Source organism: Leptopilina boulardi, unplaced genomic scaffold, assembly GCF_019393585.1.
Source record: "Leptopilina boulardi isolate dan_hultmark-lab unplaced genomic scaffold, ZJU_Lbou_2.1 LbouV2_353, whole genome shotgun sequence".
NCBI lineage: Eukaryota > Metazoa > Arthropoda > Insecta > Hymenoptera > Figitidae > Leptopilina > Leptopilina boulardi.
The window spans coordinates 266152-284166 of NW_026137922.1; the positions used below are offsets into that span (position 1 = coordinate 266152).

The 18015-nt window shown below is 30.8% G+C and overlaps 1 protein-coding gene across 2 annotated transcripts in view; it reads right to left on the minus strand.

Moving 5' to 3' along the window:
• LOC127286354 (MFS-type transporter SLC18B1-like) overlaps positions 1-18015 on the minus strand; it is a 255832-nt gene that overhangs the window by 149950 nt on the left and 87867 nt on the right. The window contains exon 3 of one of the 2 annotated variants that reach the window (XM_051312753.1): positions 1346-4303. The exons of the other annotated variant lie outside the window; for it this stretch is intronic. Within the exon in view, the coding sequence (XP_051168710.1) occupies positions 1555-4303 (2749 nt within the window). The 3' untranslated portion in view covers positions 1346-1554. Of the gene's footprint in view, positions 1-1345; positions 4304-18015 lie in introns of those variants that run through there. 2 annotated transcript variants of the gene reach the window in all.

Here is an 18015-nt window from a genome sequence, read left to right on the forward strand (position 1 = left end):
CTTTTTAAAATCTTAAACCGAAATGAGATCCAAAATATATGTAAGAATTTTCATACGTTATTAAAAGGTCACTATTTTAATTATTTGACATAATTAGTGCTTCTTAGATAAAAAAATTTATTTTTTGTGATTATTCTTCTGAAAAATAGGTTTGTGACTAGACTGTAATGATATTTTATTTATACATATTCGTATTTTATTTAAAAAAATATTACAATTATGAATTATAAAAAACATTAAATTAAAAAAAAATTAAAACCTGTAGGATAATGAATTTTTTACTTCAGGTTATAAAAATTACCTTGAAACTAATTTTCTTTATTTAGAACAATTTTATTGTTGATTTGGAATTTATGAAGCACTGGTTTTCCGAAAAAATCTAAATTCATAGCGAACTTTCAATGACATACAAAAATTCTGCCAAAACTTCTAATATACTTATATAAAAAAGAAAGTTAAAGTAAAACTCAAAACAGAATTATGTACAAGTTCTACCTTTCTGGATTTGAAACGAACAGAGTTAGTGTTAACTTTCTTTTCAAGACTGACTCGCATTACGTTTAATAAATAAAATGTCAATTCGCAATAACCGTTTTGTTTTCGCATTAAAATTATTACTCGCTTGTAGCTACTGCAAAGTATTTTCCCATTAAAACAACGCACATTGACTGACTTATATTATGTTCTATAATCAAGACTTGTATATACACTCCGAAAAATATACTTTCGCATCTACGCATTATATATTATATTATTCATAAAATAAAAGGAGAATTTAAAGAAAAATCTAAACATGAGCAGTTTGACGATAACATTAAAAAGAAACACGACAGTTTGATAAAAGAAAATAAATATGAGAATTTTATCAAAGCGAAGAGAAATTAAATTTAAAGAAATATGTATAGTGTGGAAATAAGGAAAACCGAGAATTTTATAAATTTTCATAAGGGGTCATCCATAAAGCATGTGATACATTTTTCCGAAATTTTAACACCCCCCCCCCTTCTCCCCCTAGTGGTGCTTTTTCCATTTACGATTAACATGTAGTGTGATATTTTGCTGACCCCCCCTACCCCCTAAAGCATCACATGCTTTATGGATGGCCCCTAATAAATAAGTTTATAAAAATAAATAAATGCCTACATAAATTTTATGAATTGCAAAAAAAACTGTGATGGAAAAGTCGCATTAAAAATAAAAAGTTTTAATAATAGACAATTTAAAACGACAAACATTATAAGAAAAAAATAATTTAAAAAAATCGAAAAAATCTTCGAGTATATTTTAAAAATAGAATTTATAATAAAAAATTGAGAACTTTGTTTGGTTTGTAAAAGTAAATAAATGTTAAGAATTTAAAACAAATTTAATGAATAAATGATTAAAAAATAAATATTCTGTTAGGAAATTTTAATAATTAAAGGTTTTGTTATAAAATTCAAGGTTGAAAACAAAATTAAAGGGCTTTTGAAGGATTTCATGGTATGCTGGACACCCTGGATCTGCTAGTTCAAAATTTTTTTTACTCAAATAGTAATCGCATTATGTTTCATTTCAATCGGTTTCCCAGCAATTGCATAGGTTAACAGCTACAGTCCCCTTTGTTGCTTCTATTATTATTCCCGGCGCTAAAACATCGCAGTATGACACAAAACGGTTAATTCTTGTTTGACGGACAAATCGCATATACTCTGTATTGTATGCTCCCCCGAGATCTTCGAATTCTTCCCCTATAAAACCGGATATTTTTTCTTCTTGATTCTGATAGGATATTATGTTCTTTATTAGTATAAATTTTTTGTCACGACAATACGCAATGTGATCACAATATTTATGCGGTACATCGGTTTTTTTTGCGTATTTGACACCATGTATGTATGCTTTCTGAAAGTAACTGATCAAAGTATTTTCCTCTATTTCTTTTCCGACTTCTACTAAAAGTTCAATTACTTCCGGGCTTGCACGGCGCAATTCTGGCCTACCTGTTCCTACAAAATAATGACATTCTGGCATGTCCGCAGGTACCTGTACAGTTTTCTTATCTAAAAGATCATCTACTATTTTCCGCGTAGTACGACTAATTTCTTCTTCTTCTGCGGTGCGTAAGATAAATTTCTTCATAAAAAAGCGAGTAACAATTTGTTCGGCGCGATGATTTGGGCTCTTAACTGACTCTGCAATGGGTCTATTCATTGATTCGAAAGGTAAAGTTGAATACACCCATGCAGGTCCCCAGTCTTCCGCATCAGAATGATAATTAAGGTGAATATTGAACCGCATGTTCACCTCGCCATAGAGATTTTCAGTTTCATTAGCTACATCGACCATAAAAGTTTTTGCTTTATTCAAGTCCGCATTCGTAATTGATTGATTATTTAGAATGAATAATGCTTCGCAGTACTTAACTTGATGGCTGAAATACGGTTCTGGCAAGACACCATCAAGACAAGGAAGCAAATAATATAACTGATAATTACGCCACTCTGAAGCTTTCCATACATTGGATGTTTCTATTCTACGCGATTTCCTTGAGATTCTTGATGGTGTCTTGATTGTCGTCAAAATGTCATTAATTTTTTTTTTATTCTCTCTTTGGCCAATGTACCAACCTTTTCCGACATCGGTCATATGTCTTTCATTGAATGTCTTAACGTTTCCTAAGTAATCTTTATGTGCTATGTCTACGACTTGCCCCTTTATAAATTCAAACCTTCTAAGACTTAACAATCGCGAACACCCCAGGACACCCCTAGATTCTATGCCAGTTGCCATTAACGCTCTTACATCCGCATTCATTGTTTCGCTTGTACGTGGAACTATTGGCTCGGCATTAAAGATCCATCGACGCTCGACGCTTTTTCCTTGCGCTAAACAGAATGTGCAGCCGTATTCCCCGTTGTACTGCTTCATCCTTAAAACGACTGGCTTTGCAACTGAGTCGGCAGTCAAAATAACAACAGCAAATTTGCTGACTACCTCTCGTTCTGGTGTTGGTCGCCAAGTAATGCCAGTGTCGTGCAATTCGTTTAAATCATCAACCATTGACTCCATTATTTTTCCCATATTAGGGGTTTTTTTCCCTACCCATATGCCTGCCATAAACATATATCTTTTTCTCGCGTGTGGTGACAATTCATTAAGTTGTAAGAGGAATGGGTAGCAAGAAGCTTTTGACGACTTTGCAAGTTTTAAGCCATCAGTCCATAATGTAAGTGTATAATTGTTCCGGTTGTTTAAAAAATCTTGAGATATGCGTAAATATTCCCTACCATCATATATGTCTTCTATTGCATCGGGGTCTATCTTAACTCTCGTCTCCTTGTATTGTAACGCAGTGGCTGCTTTTGGGGAATCTAAAAATTCTTTTATTTGCGGTGCTAAGCGAATTTGAATAAATGTCCCAACAAACGATTCATCCTTTTCTGGACCACAAGCTCCACAATCGCAATCTCTTTCTACCTTCTTTCCGTTGCCAATAAGTTGACTACACATTTCACAATATAACCGATAAACTAAGTTAGAGTCGTCTCTTCCAAGTGTTTTCCATAAGGCTTTCTTCGTTGTGGGGACATTTATTCTAACGTACGTTTTTTTTAATAACTGCAATCTCTGTAAAAGTTGTTCGTAGGTATTATTATATTTGACAGTGAATGTTAATTCGATTAAAAGGTGATCTATCGCTTTTAATTCCCCATTATCTGTTAATTCTCTACGCATTTCATTTCTTCTTGCTAAACCTTGAAACATTGGACGTGGTGGTTGTTCATTTGCATAATCGTCATCTTCTGGATGACTATCAGAATCACTTTCTTCCGTAGTTTCTTCTCTATCGTCTTCTTCATCGTCGTCGCTATTACTCAAAAGTAGATCTTCCAGTTCTTCTGCTTCTATATTATCAGATATATCTACGCTTTCAGATCTACCTTCGCTAGCAGATCCATCTACGCTATCTACTCTGTCTACGCTATCAGATCTACCCCCGCTATCAGATCTATCTATGCTATCTAATCTGTCTACACTCTCCAAATCACCCATGCTGTCTGACCTATTTTCGCTAGCAGATCTATCTACACCGTCCGATCTTCTTACATTATCAGAATCATCCACGTCCATCTGTTCATTTTCTCTTTCTCTCTCATTTAAATTAAGGGCTTGTGATACCCTAGGCCTCTTAGCATTACTTAAACTTTCAATCTCTCTCTCATTCTCATCATTCATACCTAAAGCTCTACGATTGTTGGAACAACCTGCGTGCGAAGTCTCATCATCTAATCTTCGCTCCATTTTGATTGTATTGTTGAATCTGAAAAAAAATTATTTAAACATGTAGATAATACATATAAAGTTAAATTAGTAAGAGCTATTAGTAAGAGCTGAACAAAAATTAAATTTCTTTGAATTTTATGATGAATTGTAATACAGATACAAAAATGCATTAATTTTGCTATCTATTGAGAAAGTTTTGTATTCGTGACGATTTTCTGTTTTTTATAAATGGGTTGTAGAAGCTCATTTTTACCTAGAATGCATATATTTGAAGTTATAAACAGATGTCCAGATGTATTCGTAATTGTTAATGTCAATTTTGTCTAAGGCATATTCCTTGCAAGAAAACGTATGGACTCAGGTTTATAATTTATATATTTTACTAATATTTATAGAGCTGAAGTTTACAACGTCAAAACTGACAGGCGGCCATGACATGACAACAACATAATCCATAATAAATACATGGAAAAAAAAGTTTCGTACACGAAGAGAAATAGATGGTACGAGGTACTATCTAGATAGTATCAGGTACCATATTTGATATTACATAAACGGACAGCTACCTAGATTCTATCAGTTACAATCCAGATTTTACGGAGTAACGTCTTGATTGTAGTGGATAACATAACCATATTTCTTGTAACATCTTTGACGGTACTGAATAACATCTACTTTTAATCATCAAAATCTTACCATCCATTTCTCTCAGTGTAGGAATTCCCGAAATTGAGGATATGTACAAAAGTCCCTAATTATTACAGATCTTTTATTTGGAAAAAGATGGAACTTTTGAAGTAGATATTCTTTCATCTACCTACAAATATTCTTACGCACACTTAAATCTTATAACATAACATAGTTTAGCTATATACACATATAAACCCAAATACACGATGCTTTAATTTAGCGCTTGGGTCAAACAAGAGGATCAATTTAATTTGCCAATAATGCAAATTTTTTATTTTAACTTCAAGAAATAAACATTTCTATAACTAATATAGTTTATTTTGAATCGTTTGTAATTTATAATATTACAGCTGAATTTTAAATGAACAAAATTATATATTTTACTTAAAAAATATATACTTAAAAAAAAAAAATATATATATATATATAGGGGCCATAAGCCTTATATTTAGGCCATTTAGGATATTTATTTAAATGATTGAAATGTATTTTTTTTACAAAAAAGAAGTATATTTTCCATGATTTAAGGTGAACGGGAGAATTTTAGTCATATTAACCCATTGAAACGAAGAGTTTTTGGCGGACAAGTTTTGTAAAAAATTGTTGGATTCACTTGAAACTTGTTACTCGGAGGTTTTTTAGGGTCGCTGATTACAAATCTCAAGTCAGATTTTTAAAATTCCCATTTAACCTTAAATGATCAAAAATATATTTCTTCTTTGTAAAAAAATACATTTCAATCATTTAAATCAATATCCAAAATGGCCCAAATGTAGGGCTTTTCGGCCCTCCTCCTTTTAATAGTTTCGAACAAAATACCCTGAAAAAAATTCATTTGATTCAAATAATCTTGACTATTATCAAATAAATATTTATTTGTATCAAAGAATTATTATTTCAGTCAAATAAATGGTATTTATTTCAAATGCAGAAATTTTTAGTTCTAATAGGGGACACTGGGTCAAACTGGCCATGTGGGTAAACCGGCTAGGTGTTAATTTCTCCGAATTGGTCAAACTTAAAAGTATGTTAATTATAAATTTTAAAATACTATATTAAGAATACCTTATTTCCTCAGATTGACATTTTTTAATTGTGTTTGTGCAATTTTATAAACAAAAGTTTGTTTTCTCGCTTCCGCTGGAAATTTTTACGGATCTGTTCATAAGCAATTTGTGAGAAAATCGTGTAATGTTTATTAATTTTTTTTATGTTTAAAAGGTACATACCTCAGTTAAATTTATCGGTATATTATTTAATGATTTTACAAAGCATTTTTTTATACAGGTCTTAATTGTCAAAATGGGCCTGCGGGGTAAACCGACCAATTTTCAGTGATGCAAACCGGCCATTGTCTGTTTTCCTTGCAACAGAGATTCAGGAAGATTATCGATCGGCTAGGGAACTTCGTGCTCGCTTTCGTTAATCTCCGTCCTTTTTACAGAGATTTACGAAGTTTTACGAAGTTCACCGACAGATGTTTCTTCGTGAAGGATAACAATTAGTTAAAACTATTTGTTTTATAATAAATAAGATGTTTCTTTAATTGTAATTTAATCCTATCTTATTATTTTCCTTATTGGGAAGATTGTTTTCTTTCTTTTAATTCTTTAGAAAAATAAAAAAAATGGCCGGTTTACCTCAGGGGTGAGGCAAACCGGCCAGTTTGCAAATTTTTTTAAAATTGATGCAGCAGCTAAACAATACATTTATCTATGGGAAAAAGTTGCGCAATTAGATGACCTTCTCAACAAGCTATTATAAAAGGTTTTTCATTACTTTCTTTAGTTACTAGAGCCTTACAACTGTTAACATTGCCGGTTTGTATCAGTCTCCAATAGTTTATTTAATTCAAATAAAAATTATTTGGTTTAAGTATAAATATTTATTTGATAATAGTCTAGTAACCGATTATTTGAATCAAACAAATTTATTTCCAGTGCAGTTATTTAGCTCTTTCAAAAATATATAGGTGTACATCTTTAAATATATATATTATTACTATATGTGACGTTCCATTAGGAAAGAGACCTTAGCTGCAAAAAAATGAAAATTGAGTTTTTGATATCAGTCGGCAGATTTTGAGTTGCTCTTTCAGATAAAAAAGTTAAAAACTGTATTTTTCTATTTAGTTTTTTTGTAATAAACCTTTAGACATGACCATGTAAATCGCGTTCCACCACAGACTACGGAAACCATCACCACTACTACACGGAGAGAAAAATCTGCCTTTTATAGTATAGAAAGGTTTACATTTAATGCACAGAAATTTTCTATGCTATATAGGCATGAAATTTGAGTAATTATAGTACAATCGTATGTCTTTTTAGCATGAAACTTGTCTATGCTAATAAAGTTTGTCATATAGCCTCTTATTACATACTTATTATACTTTTAATCCAACGGCGCCATGCGAAGATCGCACATAACATCATCCTACTATTTTTGCATAAGTTCTATGCTTTTTCGGGGATAGACTCTTGCAACTGGCGATTAGGGCAGTTCCAATTAAGTAAAGGTGGGCGTGGCCTAATCGCCAGTTGCAAGAGTCTATCCCCGAAAAAGCATAGAACTTATGCAAACATAGTAGGATGATGTTATGTGCGATCTTCGCATGGCGTTGTTGCTATTAAACTACATGTTTTGTACTATAGAAGCATATATACTATGCTTTTTTAGTACGGACAAATACTATACTAAAAATTCTCAAATCTTTGCTCTATTAGTATGAAAAGTTTACAGAAAAATAGCAGCAATCTATTTCATACTATAAAAGGCAGATTTTTCTCTCCGTGTACTACTGCTACTAGTATACTTGTCGTATGCGTGAGCATACGACGATGTAGTAGTAAGGTGGTGGGGCTGATTTTCGATGGAGCGTCTCAACAAATCAGGGACGCTCTACTTCAAATGCCTTCCCTGCGAAATTCGTCTATTGCAGGTAAGGTCCCTTTCCTCGTGGAACGTCACATATTATAAAAAGATATCGACGCCGCCGCCGCTAATTTAAGAACGAACGCTAGGCGAGAACTTCGACGCTACGCGGTAGGTCACAGTACTCGTCTACCATTCAACGCACGAAGCATTCAAACTCGCGTACCGTTCAGAATTTGTCTTAAAAATTGCAGATGATTGAACACTACGCGGGAACTCACTATACCTATATTAGTATTGTAAGTCTGATTTTAACCTCAAACACAGCGACGTCTTGACGTTAAATGATCGCTATCTCCAGGATTGTACTAACCGTGTTAAAAAAATAGGTTAAAAATTAACATAACATCAATACTCAAGGTCAAACGACAGAAACATAGATAAAAACAAACATAACCACGAAAATCAGGGTTATATGTCATAAACTATGGTTTTCACGGAGTTCAGACGGACATAACCTCAAAACAAGTCTCATAGGTCAAGACATGACCCTCCCTTTAAAAATTTGAAGGTCAAAGGTCAAAGGATAACATAGCCTTAAATTTACGTTAAAGGTCATAGGCGTGGAGGCAAACATAACCTCAAAATTTGGTCTAAGTCATAAAAAAAATTAGGGTCGTTGGTTAGAGGGACGTCATCCGTGGTGCATCTTGGAAACAAATTCTTTAAAATGAAATAATAAAAATTTTTATTAAAGAATTTGGCTAAAACCAATCCTTGAAAATATATGAAAACTTATTACGTTTCTAATTTTTTTTTTATCAGAACAGATGAAAATTTAATTTACGGATGCAAGTTAAAATAAACAGGTTAAACCTTCGCTTGACAAGATGCCCACCCAGGGTGGGCCAGACAAATTGAAATTGCCATATCTTCTAAATTTTTGCTTTAATTGAATCGCGATTTTAAGTCACTGAACAAAATCTTAAGAACTTTCAAAAAATGTAAAAACAAATTTAAAAAAAAAATTTCTTCTTGATTATTTATAACTTTTATCAATGTATGTACGGAGATAACCGGGATGATTCAGATATTTTTTTAATTCTATTTTACAAAAATACTTGAAATCATACAGACTTTTCACTGTGAGTGTTTTATGATGTCAAATAATAGATATAAAAAATATTATATTGCATTTTTCATTTGTTTAAACAATTTATTGTTATTATTTATTAACTTTCTTTGTTCTGCACCTAGAAAGATGCAGTTTTTTTCTAATTTTGCAATTTATCAAGCCGAATATAATAAAAGATAGATTTGATGTAAAATTGTAAATTCAACAATTGTTTAAACAATTGTTAAATTAGTAAATTTATGTCAAATCTGTCTGGCTATATTATATTCGGTTTGATAAATTGCAAAATTAGGAAAAAACTGCATCTTTCTAGGTACACTACAAGAAAGTTAATAAATAACAACAATAAATTGTTTAAACAATCGTTTGAATACTAAATTCATATAAAATCTTCATGTTTATTATGTTGAGCTTGTTAAGTTGCAAAATTAGAAAAAAATTGCAACTTTCTTGGAACATTATAAAGAAAGTTAATAAATAGCAACAATTATTTGTTTAAACAATTGGTTAAATAGTAAATTCATATAAAATCTTTGTGTTATTATGTTGTGCTTGTTAAGTTGCAAAATTAGAAAAAAATTGCAATTTTCTAGGAATATTATAAAGGATGTTAATAAATAGCAACAATTATTTGTTTAAACAATTTATAATAATAGTTGTTGCAAATTGAATTATATATTTTATTTTATTTATAACCTTTGAATTAATAACTACGAAGAAAAGGTAACAAATTTATAAAATTCTTCTACTGTCGTATGTATATTTGAAAAAGTTATAAATTATTAATAATAAATTGTTTAAACAAATAAAAAATCAACAAAACATTAATAAAATATATTATTTGGTAACATATAACAATTTTGGAAAAAAACTGAATGATTCTAAGTTTTTATTGCAATATACAAAGAAGAAAACATTTGGCCCACCCTGGGTGGGATCTTGTCAACCGTGTATATAAAAAGTATCCAGTCCGGCGAAGGTTAATGTATATTGAAATATAAATTAATTTCCGCTGTTCTAATTTAAACAATTTTATTGTTTTGCATAAAACTTAATAATAATTTGTGGGTGCAAATTTCAGCCCGATCCGAAAACCTTCAATTTTAAAGTTGGATCACTTCAGGAATTTTGCCTCATATATATACACTGTAAAAAAAATTTTGTGTCGATTTACACGCCGAATGTAAAATAACTTATTCAAAAAAATGTTTAAGGTTATAAATTTACAAAGCATAATAAATTAACATTGTTGAATAAGTTATTTTACATTCGGCGTGTAAATCGACACAAAATTTTTTTTACAGTGTATATATATATATATATATATATATATATACTAGGGGGGCTCCGCCCCCCTGCGCGCTTCGCGCACCAACCCCCCTGTTTTAATCATTTCTTTTTAATTTTCCATTGATCTTCTTTTTCCAAATGAACCACCTATTTCAAAAAATTATATTATATTATAATGTATAATAATAGTTTTTAATATTTTATTGGTATTTAGCCAATTTCATTGAATTTATTTTATTTAAATAATTTTTAAATTTTCTAATTTTAATAAATTTACTGATAAATAAAAACCAATAAATTATTAAAAAGTCTTGAAACGTACATAACCTTTAAATTCAAGTCATTTTTGGCGGGAACTCCACGTCCTTTTTGGCAGGGGAGGGGAAATGAGAGGAGAGAGGGAGGACTTGCAGCTATATTCAGAGTCTTGAATAGTCTTGAACCATTGTACTATCCATGTCAAAAACGTTGGCTAACCTAACCTTGTCAAAAACATGGGTTGGGTACACTTTAGATCATTTTTGACAGGGGAAGGGAAATGAGAGGAGAGAGGGAGGACTTGCGGCTATATTCAGAGACTTGAAACGAACATAACCTTAAAATTTAGGCCATTTTGGCGGAGGAGGGGAAATGAGAGGAGGGAGGGGAAACTTGCGGCTATATTCAGAGACTTGAAACGAACATAACCTTAAAATTTAGGCCATTTTGGCGGAGGAGGGGAAATGAGAGGAGGGAGGGGGGACTTGGGCTATATTTAAAGCCTCGAAACGAACATAACCTCAAAATTTAGGTCATTTCTGGCGGGGGAGGGGAAAGGGGGGGACTCCCCCCTCCTAGGTCAAAATTTGCTGAAAAATCAGCACCACTGCTCACCACTACAACGCTACACTCATATGTCTGTGAGCATGCTACCTTCGTGCATCTTCGGCTCTTCCGAAGATGCACGAAGGTAGCATGCTCACGAAGGTAGCGTTGTAGTGGTGAGCAGTGGCAGTGGTTTTGCAGTAGCCACGAGGCGCCCGAGAATACGCGAAAAAGTACTTATGTTTAAAGCTATATAACACAATAAGTATTTGAAGGAGACAAATTTTAATTGTTGGAAATGAAAAAGCAACTCAAAAACTATCGATTGGTATAAAAAAATAAAAATCGATTTATTTAATCATAAAGTCCCTTTCACCGCGTCAGGACACATATATATATATATATGTATATATGTATATCACAAATAATGTTCACATAATGTTTCGATTCCAATGTAAAAAGGTAATTTTTGTGATTAAAAACAAAAACCAATAGGGTCAGTTGGGGTAAATGGACACAGGGGGTAAATGAGGACAAGAGGTTTTGGAGCTTAATTTACAGTTTTAAAATTAAGTTCAACATCAATATTTTAACCTCAGATCACCTGCAAGAGGTTTTGAGTATTGCCAAGCTTTTATCTTGACAATTGGCAGCAAGATAAAAAAGTTATCGCTCAATGCATAAAAACTTAAAAATCAAATTCAAACAGTTTCAGTATTTTGTCGAGCATTTGAAAAAAACAGACTTAAAAATCATACCAAACTTTTTTCTTATTCCTTATGACTCCTATAACAGAAATTCATTTGAATTTTTGATTTTTGTCAATTTGGTTAATAATGACAATCTGTCCTCATTCACCCCAAAAATTTGAAATCTCAGGGTAAATGGGGACAGCTTGTCATTATTAACCAAATTGACAAAAATCAAAAATTCAAGTGAATTTCTGTTATAGGAGTTATAAGGAATAAGAAAAAAATTTGATATGATTTTTAAGTCTTTTTTTTCAAATACTGAAATGAAAAAAAATAAAAAAATTTCAATTGGTTCAACTATTATACATCTACTACAAATTTTTTTTCAAGTTTTTTCATCCCTTAATACAGTAATATACTTAAGGAAACTTTTTTCTTAAAATTTTCTGAGAAACTATACTGTCCCCATTTACCCCAAATTTTATGAAATTTCCTAAATTTTGGGGTAAATGGGGACAGTCAGTTTCATGCGTTTAAAGCTTATCTAAATTTTTTTCTGCTGCATAAAATTAATCCTGGGAACGTAAATAACAACTTAAAAAAAATGAACCCGCAATTATTACCTTTTAAAGGAAGAAACTTACGTAATTTGTGAAAAATAGCGACTTTGTCCCCATTTACCCAGCTGACCCTAGTTACTTTTGTATTTAACACAATAATTTTTCGTCAAAAGTGGTTTTTAATGCTGAAAACGTCAAAATTTGACTTGTCCCCAAAAGATGTTTAAACAAAACAGTTAATATTTTTAGCAATGTACACTAACAAATACAATTTCTGTTGCTATTTTAGTATTGTATATTGTAGTGGAATTGAATAAAAAAAAACGTTTGATCAAAAAAATAATTATTTTCTTTTTTTTTGCTATTTATACTTGACTGCACTTTTGTGTGTTATTCTGCGTTTTATTATTAAACATTGAATTATTTAAATAAAAGTCAAATGTTAATATATTTATTCTACTTCAGTAACAGCAAAAGTTATATTCCTTAAGTTGATCCATAAAGAAAATAATCAATTTTCTAATTGATTTATCCTTTTTTTACATATTTTAAGATTCAAATTTCTACAGGGCATCACAAAATCGTCTCCACCGGCATCCACCGACCATTCAATATTAAAAAAAATAGAATATAATTAAATAATAAAGATTAAATAAAGTGTAGTTATATTATTTTAGTCTATATATATGTGGAACATATGAAACCGATTAAAAATAAATAATAATTTTCTCAAAAAAAAAAATTATTAACGCCAGTTCCACCGGTTCCACCGACCCCAGCGTCTCCACCGGCCACAGAATTTCCACCGTCACTAGTTCAAGTTTAATACACTCTAAATCTGAATCAGTGAAAATTTCACTGAATTCAAATCAGTGGCTCAGTTTTCTTTAATTCACCAGTGGAATTTCACTGAGAATCAGTGGTTTTTACTGATTCCCAGTGAAATCCCACTGATGAATTAAAGAAAACTGAGCCACTGATTTGAATTCAGTGAAATTTTCACTGATTCAGATTTAGAGTGTACACAATGAAACAAACAAAATTAAAAATATTTATTATACACTATCATAGCTCCGGTAAGTTTACTATTATTTACCAAATAAATTTCTATAAATTTCCATAAATTACCAAAATAAAATTTTTAATTGTCGTTCGCGCTATATATATTTTTGTAAATTACTGCAAAAATTTTCATAAATTACCACAATTAAAATTTTTAATTGTGATTTATGCTTTACATATTTTTATGAATTATAGCCAAAATTTCTATAAATTACCGTATAAATTTCCATAAATTACCGAAATAAAATTGTTAATTGTCGTTCGCGCTATATATGTTTTTGTAAATTACCGCGAAAATTTCCATAAATTACCAAAATTATAATTTTTAATTGTGATTCATGCTTTACATATTTTTATGAATTTTAGACAAAATTTCTATAAATTACCGTATAAATTTCCATAAATTACCGAAATAAAATTTTTAATTGTCGTTCGCGCTATATATGTTTTATTGTAAATTACCGCGAAAATTTCCATAAATTATCAAAATTATAATTTTTAATTGTGATTTATGCTTTACATATTTTTATGAATTTTAGACAAAATTTCTATAAATTACCGCATAAATTTCCATAAATTACCTCGAAAATTTCCGTAAATTACCGAAATAAAAATTTTTAATTGTCGTTCGCGCTATATATATTTTTGTGAATTACCTCAAAAATTTCCATAAACATTTTAAATCAAATTTTAACTATTTTATAGAATTCAAAAAGCAAAGAATTTTTTTCTAATTTGTTTAAAAAAATTAAAAAATTATAAAAAATTTTTCCGGCCCACCATGGATATTTATTTCTTGACACTTTATCTTCAAAAATATGTATTGATATTTATCATTTTGATAAAAAATTATTTTTAAAGTTTCAGACACCAAATCGTGCGCTACGTGGAGAATCACCCATTGTAGAGAAAAATTTGTTTCCGCCACTTTGAAAATTTTTATAATCGAAGGGACTACAAAGCTTCCTCCACGAGAAAGCAAAAAATAATTATATAATATAATTATATATAATATTATATTATATAATTATATAGTTATAAAAGAAAATAATGCTGTCAAATTAATTTTTGTATCAATAAACATTAATGAACATGAAGAAAATTAATTCCTAACTCGCTACAACTAGTGCTACTACATATTCACATACACACAAACACACACTATTAAAGTGTACGCGCGAAGTTTGTATACGCCTCTCTCTATTACGGCAGAGTTTGGTAACACAGGTCGACACCAGAAAAGATTCAAAAATCGGACCATGATATTCTGATAGATCAAAAAGTACCCATCACGTCGAGATTTTGAGAAAAAAGAACTCAAAATGAAAACCTGTTTCATCTCCTTTTTGATCACATGTTGAAAGTGATCCAGAGGTGCTAGAAGTCTCTCCTTACGCTTAAATTAAAGCCTGAACCTTCATTTAATAGAAGTAAATTAAAAAATCTACTTATTTATAATGTTTAGTTATTGAATTTACTGTTTTTTGGGGTCGCTGAATACAAATATAAGATCAAAATTAGAAAATTCAAAATGACGGATCCAAATTGTCGGACATGGAATTTTAAAAATTAATGGATTTGATTGAAACTTTAAACAAAATTTTATGTCCGCCATTTTGAATTTTCTAATTTTGACCTCATATTTGTATTCAGCGACCCCAAAATCAGTAAATTCAGTAACTAAAAATTATAAATACACGGAAAAACTTTGTGCAAGAATCATTCCTAAATTTGTTCAGGAACTGAGGATATGAGAATAATTTAAGAAATCTTATTTATATTTTCTTTGAAAAATTCTAAGCAGTATTTCTATAAGAATTGTAGAGAAATTCAAGACAACTTCCTAAACTCACTACAGAAAGTCTTGAACTTGTTTTAGAATAAATTTTTACGTTTGCGAGAAAAAAAATTTACTCTGGGAGGACTCGATCCCACGTCCTCGAGAGTACAAAAACTCCGCTTTACATCTCTCAGCTACCTTAGCAGCTTATGGTATTATGCATTGGAAACATATTTGACGCAACCAATCCCTGCCTAGTGCTTGGTTACTGTACTGTGTCTTCTAAAACAGTTCAAGAAACTTTCAACACCCAGTGACTGAGATATTCCGATCGCGGCATTAACAAGAAGTCTTCCAATGTCATTATAAAAATACAAGTATTTTCTTGAATGATTTTTGTATTTTTCTGTAAATTTTACAGAATTTTTCTCATATCCTCAGTTCCTGAACAAATTTAGGAATGATTCTTGAACAAAGTTTTTCCGTGTAAGTATGCCTCTGTATACCGCTGAATAGGTGTATGTAGTGTGCGCGCGCTAATCTAAAAGTGAGACATGAATCTAAAATCAATTTTTGAAAATTAAAAATGTCGGACAAATTTTAATAATTTGATAGTATTCGTTTGAAACTCGTTACTTGGGGATTTTCGGGGTCGATGATTACGAATCTGAAATCCATTTTTAAAAAATCAAAATGGACGATAAAATATGTCGGACAAATTTTAAAAAATTTATCGGATTCGTTTGAAACTCGTTACTTGGGGGTTTTCGGAGTCGGTGATTACGAATACGGTGTTAGTTTTTCAAAATTCAAAATAAGCGATCTAATATGGCGAACAAATTTTAAAAACTTTAACAAATTCGTTTATACATCGATACTCTAGGGTTTTTGTGGTATCAGGAATGAAAAGAAATTGAAAATCTATGTTATAATTACCAATTTAGTTTGTAAGTGTTTATCAATGCGAAATGAAAAATATTACAAAACAATTTTTAATATTGGATACATTTTTAATTTTTAAAAATTGACTTTAAAGTTGTAAGCAACGAATTAGCAAACCCTGAGTAACAACCCGGTAAGAAGCGAAGAATTGAAAAGAATTCAGAAACTGAATTCCTTTGAAAGGGTGAATTTACGTTTTTATTCAATTCCTCGATGAAGCAAAAAAAGTAGAAAAATCTATTCTTCTTAATTGACTTGGCCAAAATTTATACTCTAAATTATACATATAACCTGACGCAGTCAATTGTAAAACATAGAAATGCCACATTTATTCTCCACATTTTCTATTCCTCTAAATGCGCTCCAAATGGCCTGACATACAGTCAATGTGTAGAAATAACCAATCGTTCAAATTTGATTAAAACTTTCTACTCAGGGGTTTTCGGGGTCGCTGATTACAAATCCGGTGTAAACGACTCCAAAAAACTACCAAATAGTTAGTTTTCAGTAAATTCGATGTATTGTAAATTTATAAGAAATTCATTTACCATATTAAATTTGAAATTCTTGAAAATGACTTAAAGATTTTTAAACAGCGTGCTTTTCCTATCATAATCGCCAAAAAGAGAACATCAATTTTTTTAACCTTGTATTCTTTTCAGTAGACCAGGTCACAAATTTTGAAATATATGCGAGAGCTTCATAAAGCAATGGAATTCGAACGATTTACAAAAAGTCCGCCATATTGGAAATAAATTGTTTCTAAATTTTTTTTTTAATATTATAATACGTCACGCAATTTTTTGTCCTTTACGACCCCCTCCCCTCTGGCTGCGTAACGTATTACATATGTGCACAGCCCCCTACATAAATTTTAAATTTGACCAATGAGTCGTTAAGGGGAGATTCCTATTGCGACAGACAAAATCAACACAAACTTTGACAATTTTTTTCGGGGAACGGTTATGACTTAGTGATGTTGATTTATTTTTTAAAAAAAGGTACATCCTTGAAATTTTAAAACATACATTTTATTTTCCAAAAATTTTAAAATGGCGACCAATATGGCGCACCTTTATACCGTTATACCTTTAAAATAATTAAAAATTTAAACAAATGACAAAATGTCTGCCACTTTTTTAAAACACTGCGTTTTTTGCCTTATTTTCTCATGTTTGACCTGATGTAAAAAATCCTTATTGTTAACTATTGTATCATTTTAAAGGTATAACGTACCCTAGCAGAATTTAGTTACCTTTAAATTGATTGGTAAAATTGTTTAGACGCTACGATGCCCACCATTTTGAAAAATCTTGTTTCGAGAAAAAAATGTTTAAAGTTTCGACAACATTTTTATGTTTTATGTGTAATATTTGTCTACTCTAAAAAAATTGATTCAGTTTGCCTGAAATTCGTTACTCAAGGGTTTTTGAGGTCGCTGATTACGTATATGATGTCAGATTTTCAAAACTGAAAATAGCTGATCCAATATTGCGGTCGACTTACGACCTTAGCGGCACTTAGTTTTGGAATGTCGATGAGTTCAAAACGCTGTAGAAACGAAAATATTCTTCAGATCAAAAAATCGCTTTACACACATATGTAGCTTTCAAAAATGCATTAAATAAAAAATCGATTTTTTTACTCCCGCAATGGGTACCTCCCTTTAATCAAAATAAAAATTCACCGAATTTTTATTTGTCTTAATAAACAATCGATACCCATGTAGCACGTAATATTAAAATGTCAGCCTCATCGTAGGGGAGAGTGGGGAGTTGTACTCCGAGTTTTGTTTTTCAATCAAAACTATTGTATAATTTTTTTTACTATTCTATTATATACAACTTTTAGTACACGTAGTATACTAATATTACTATAATATTATTGTAATATTACGTGCTACTTAAGTTGTTTCAAAAG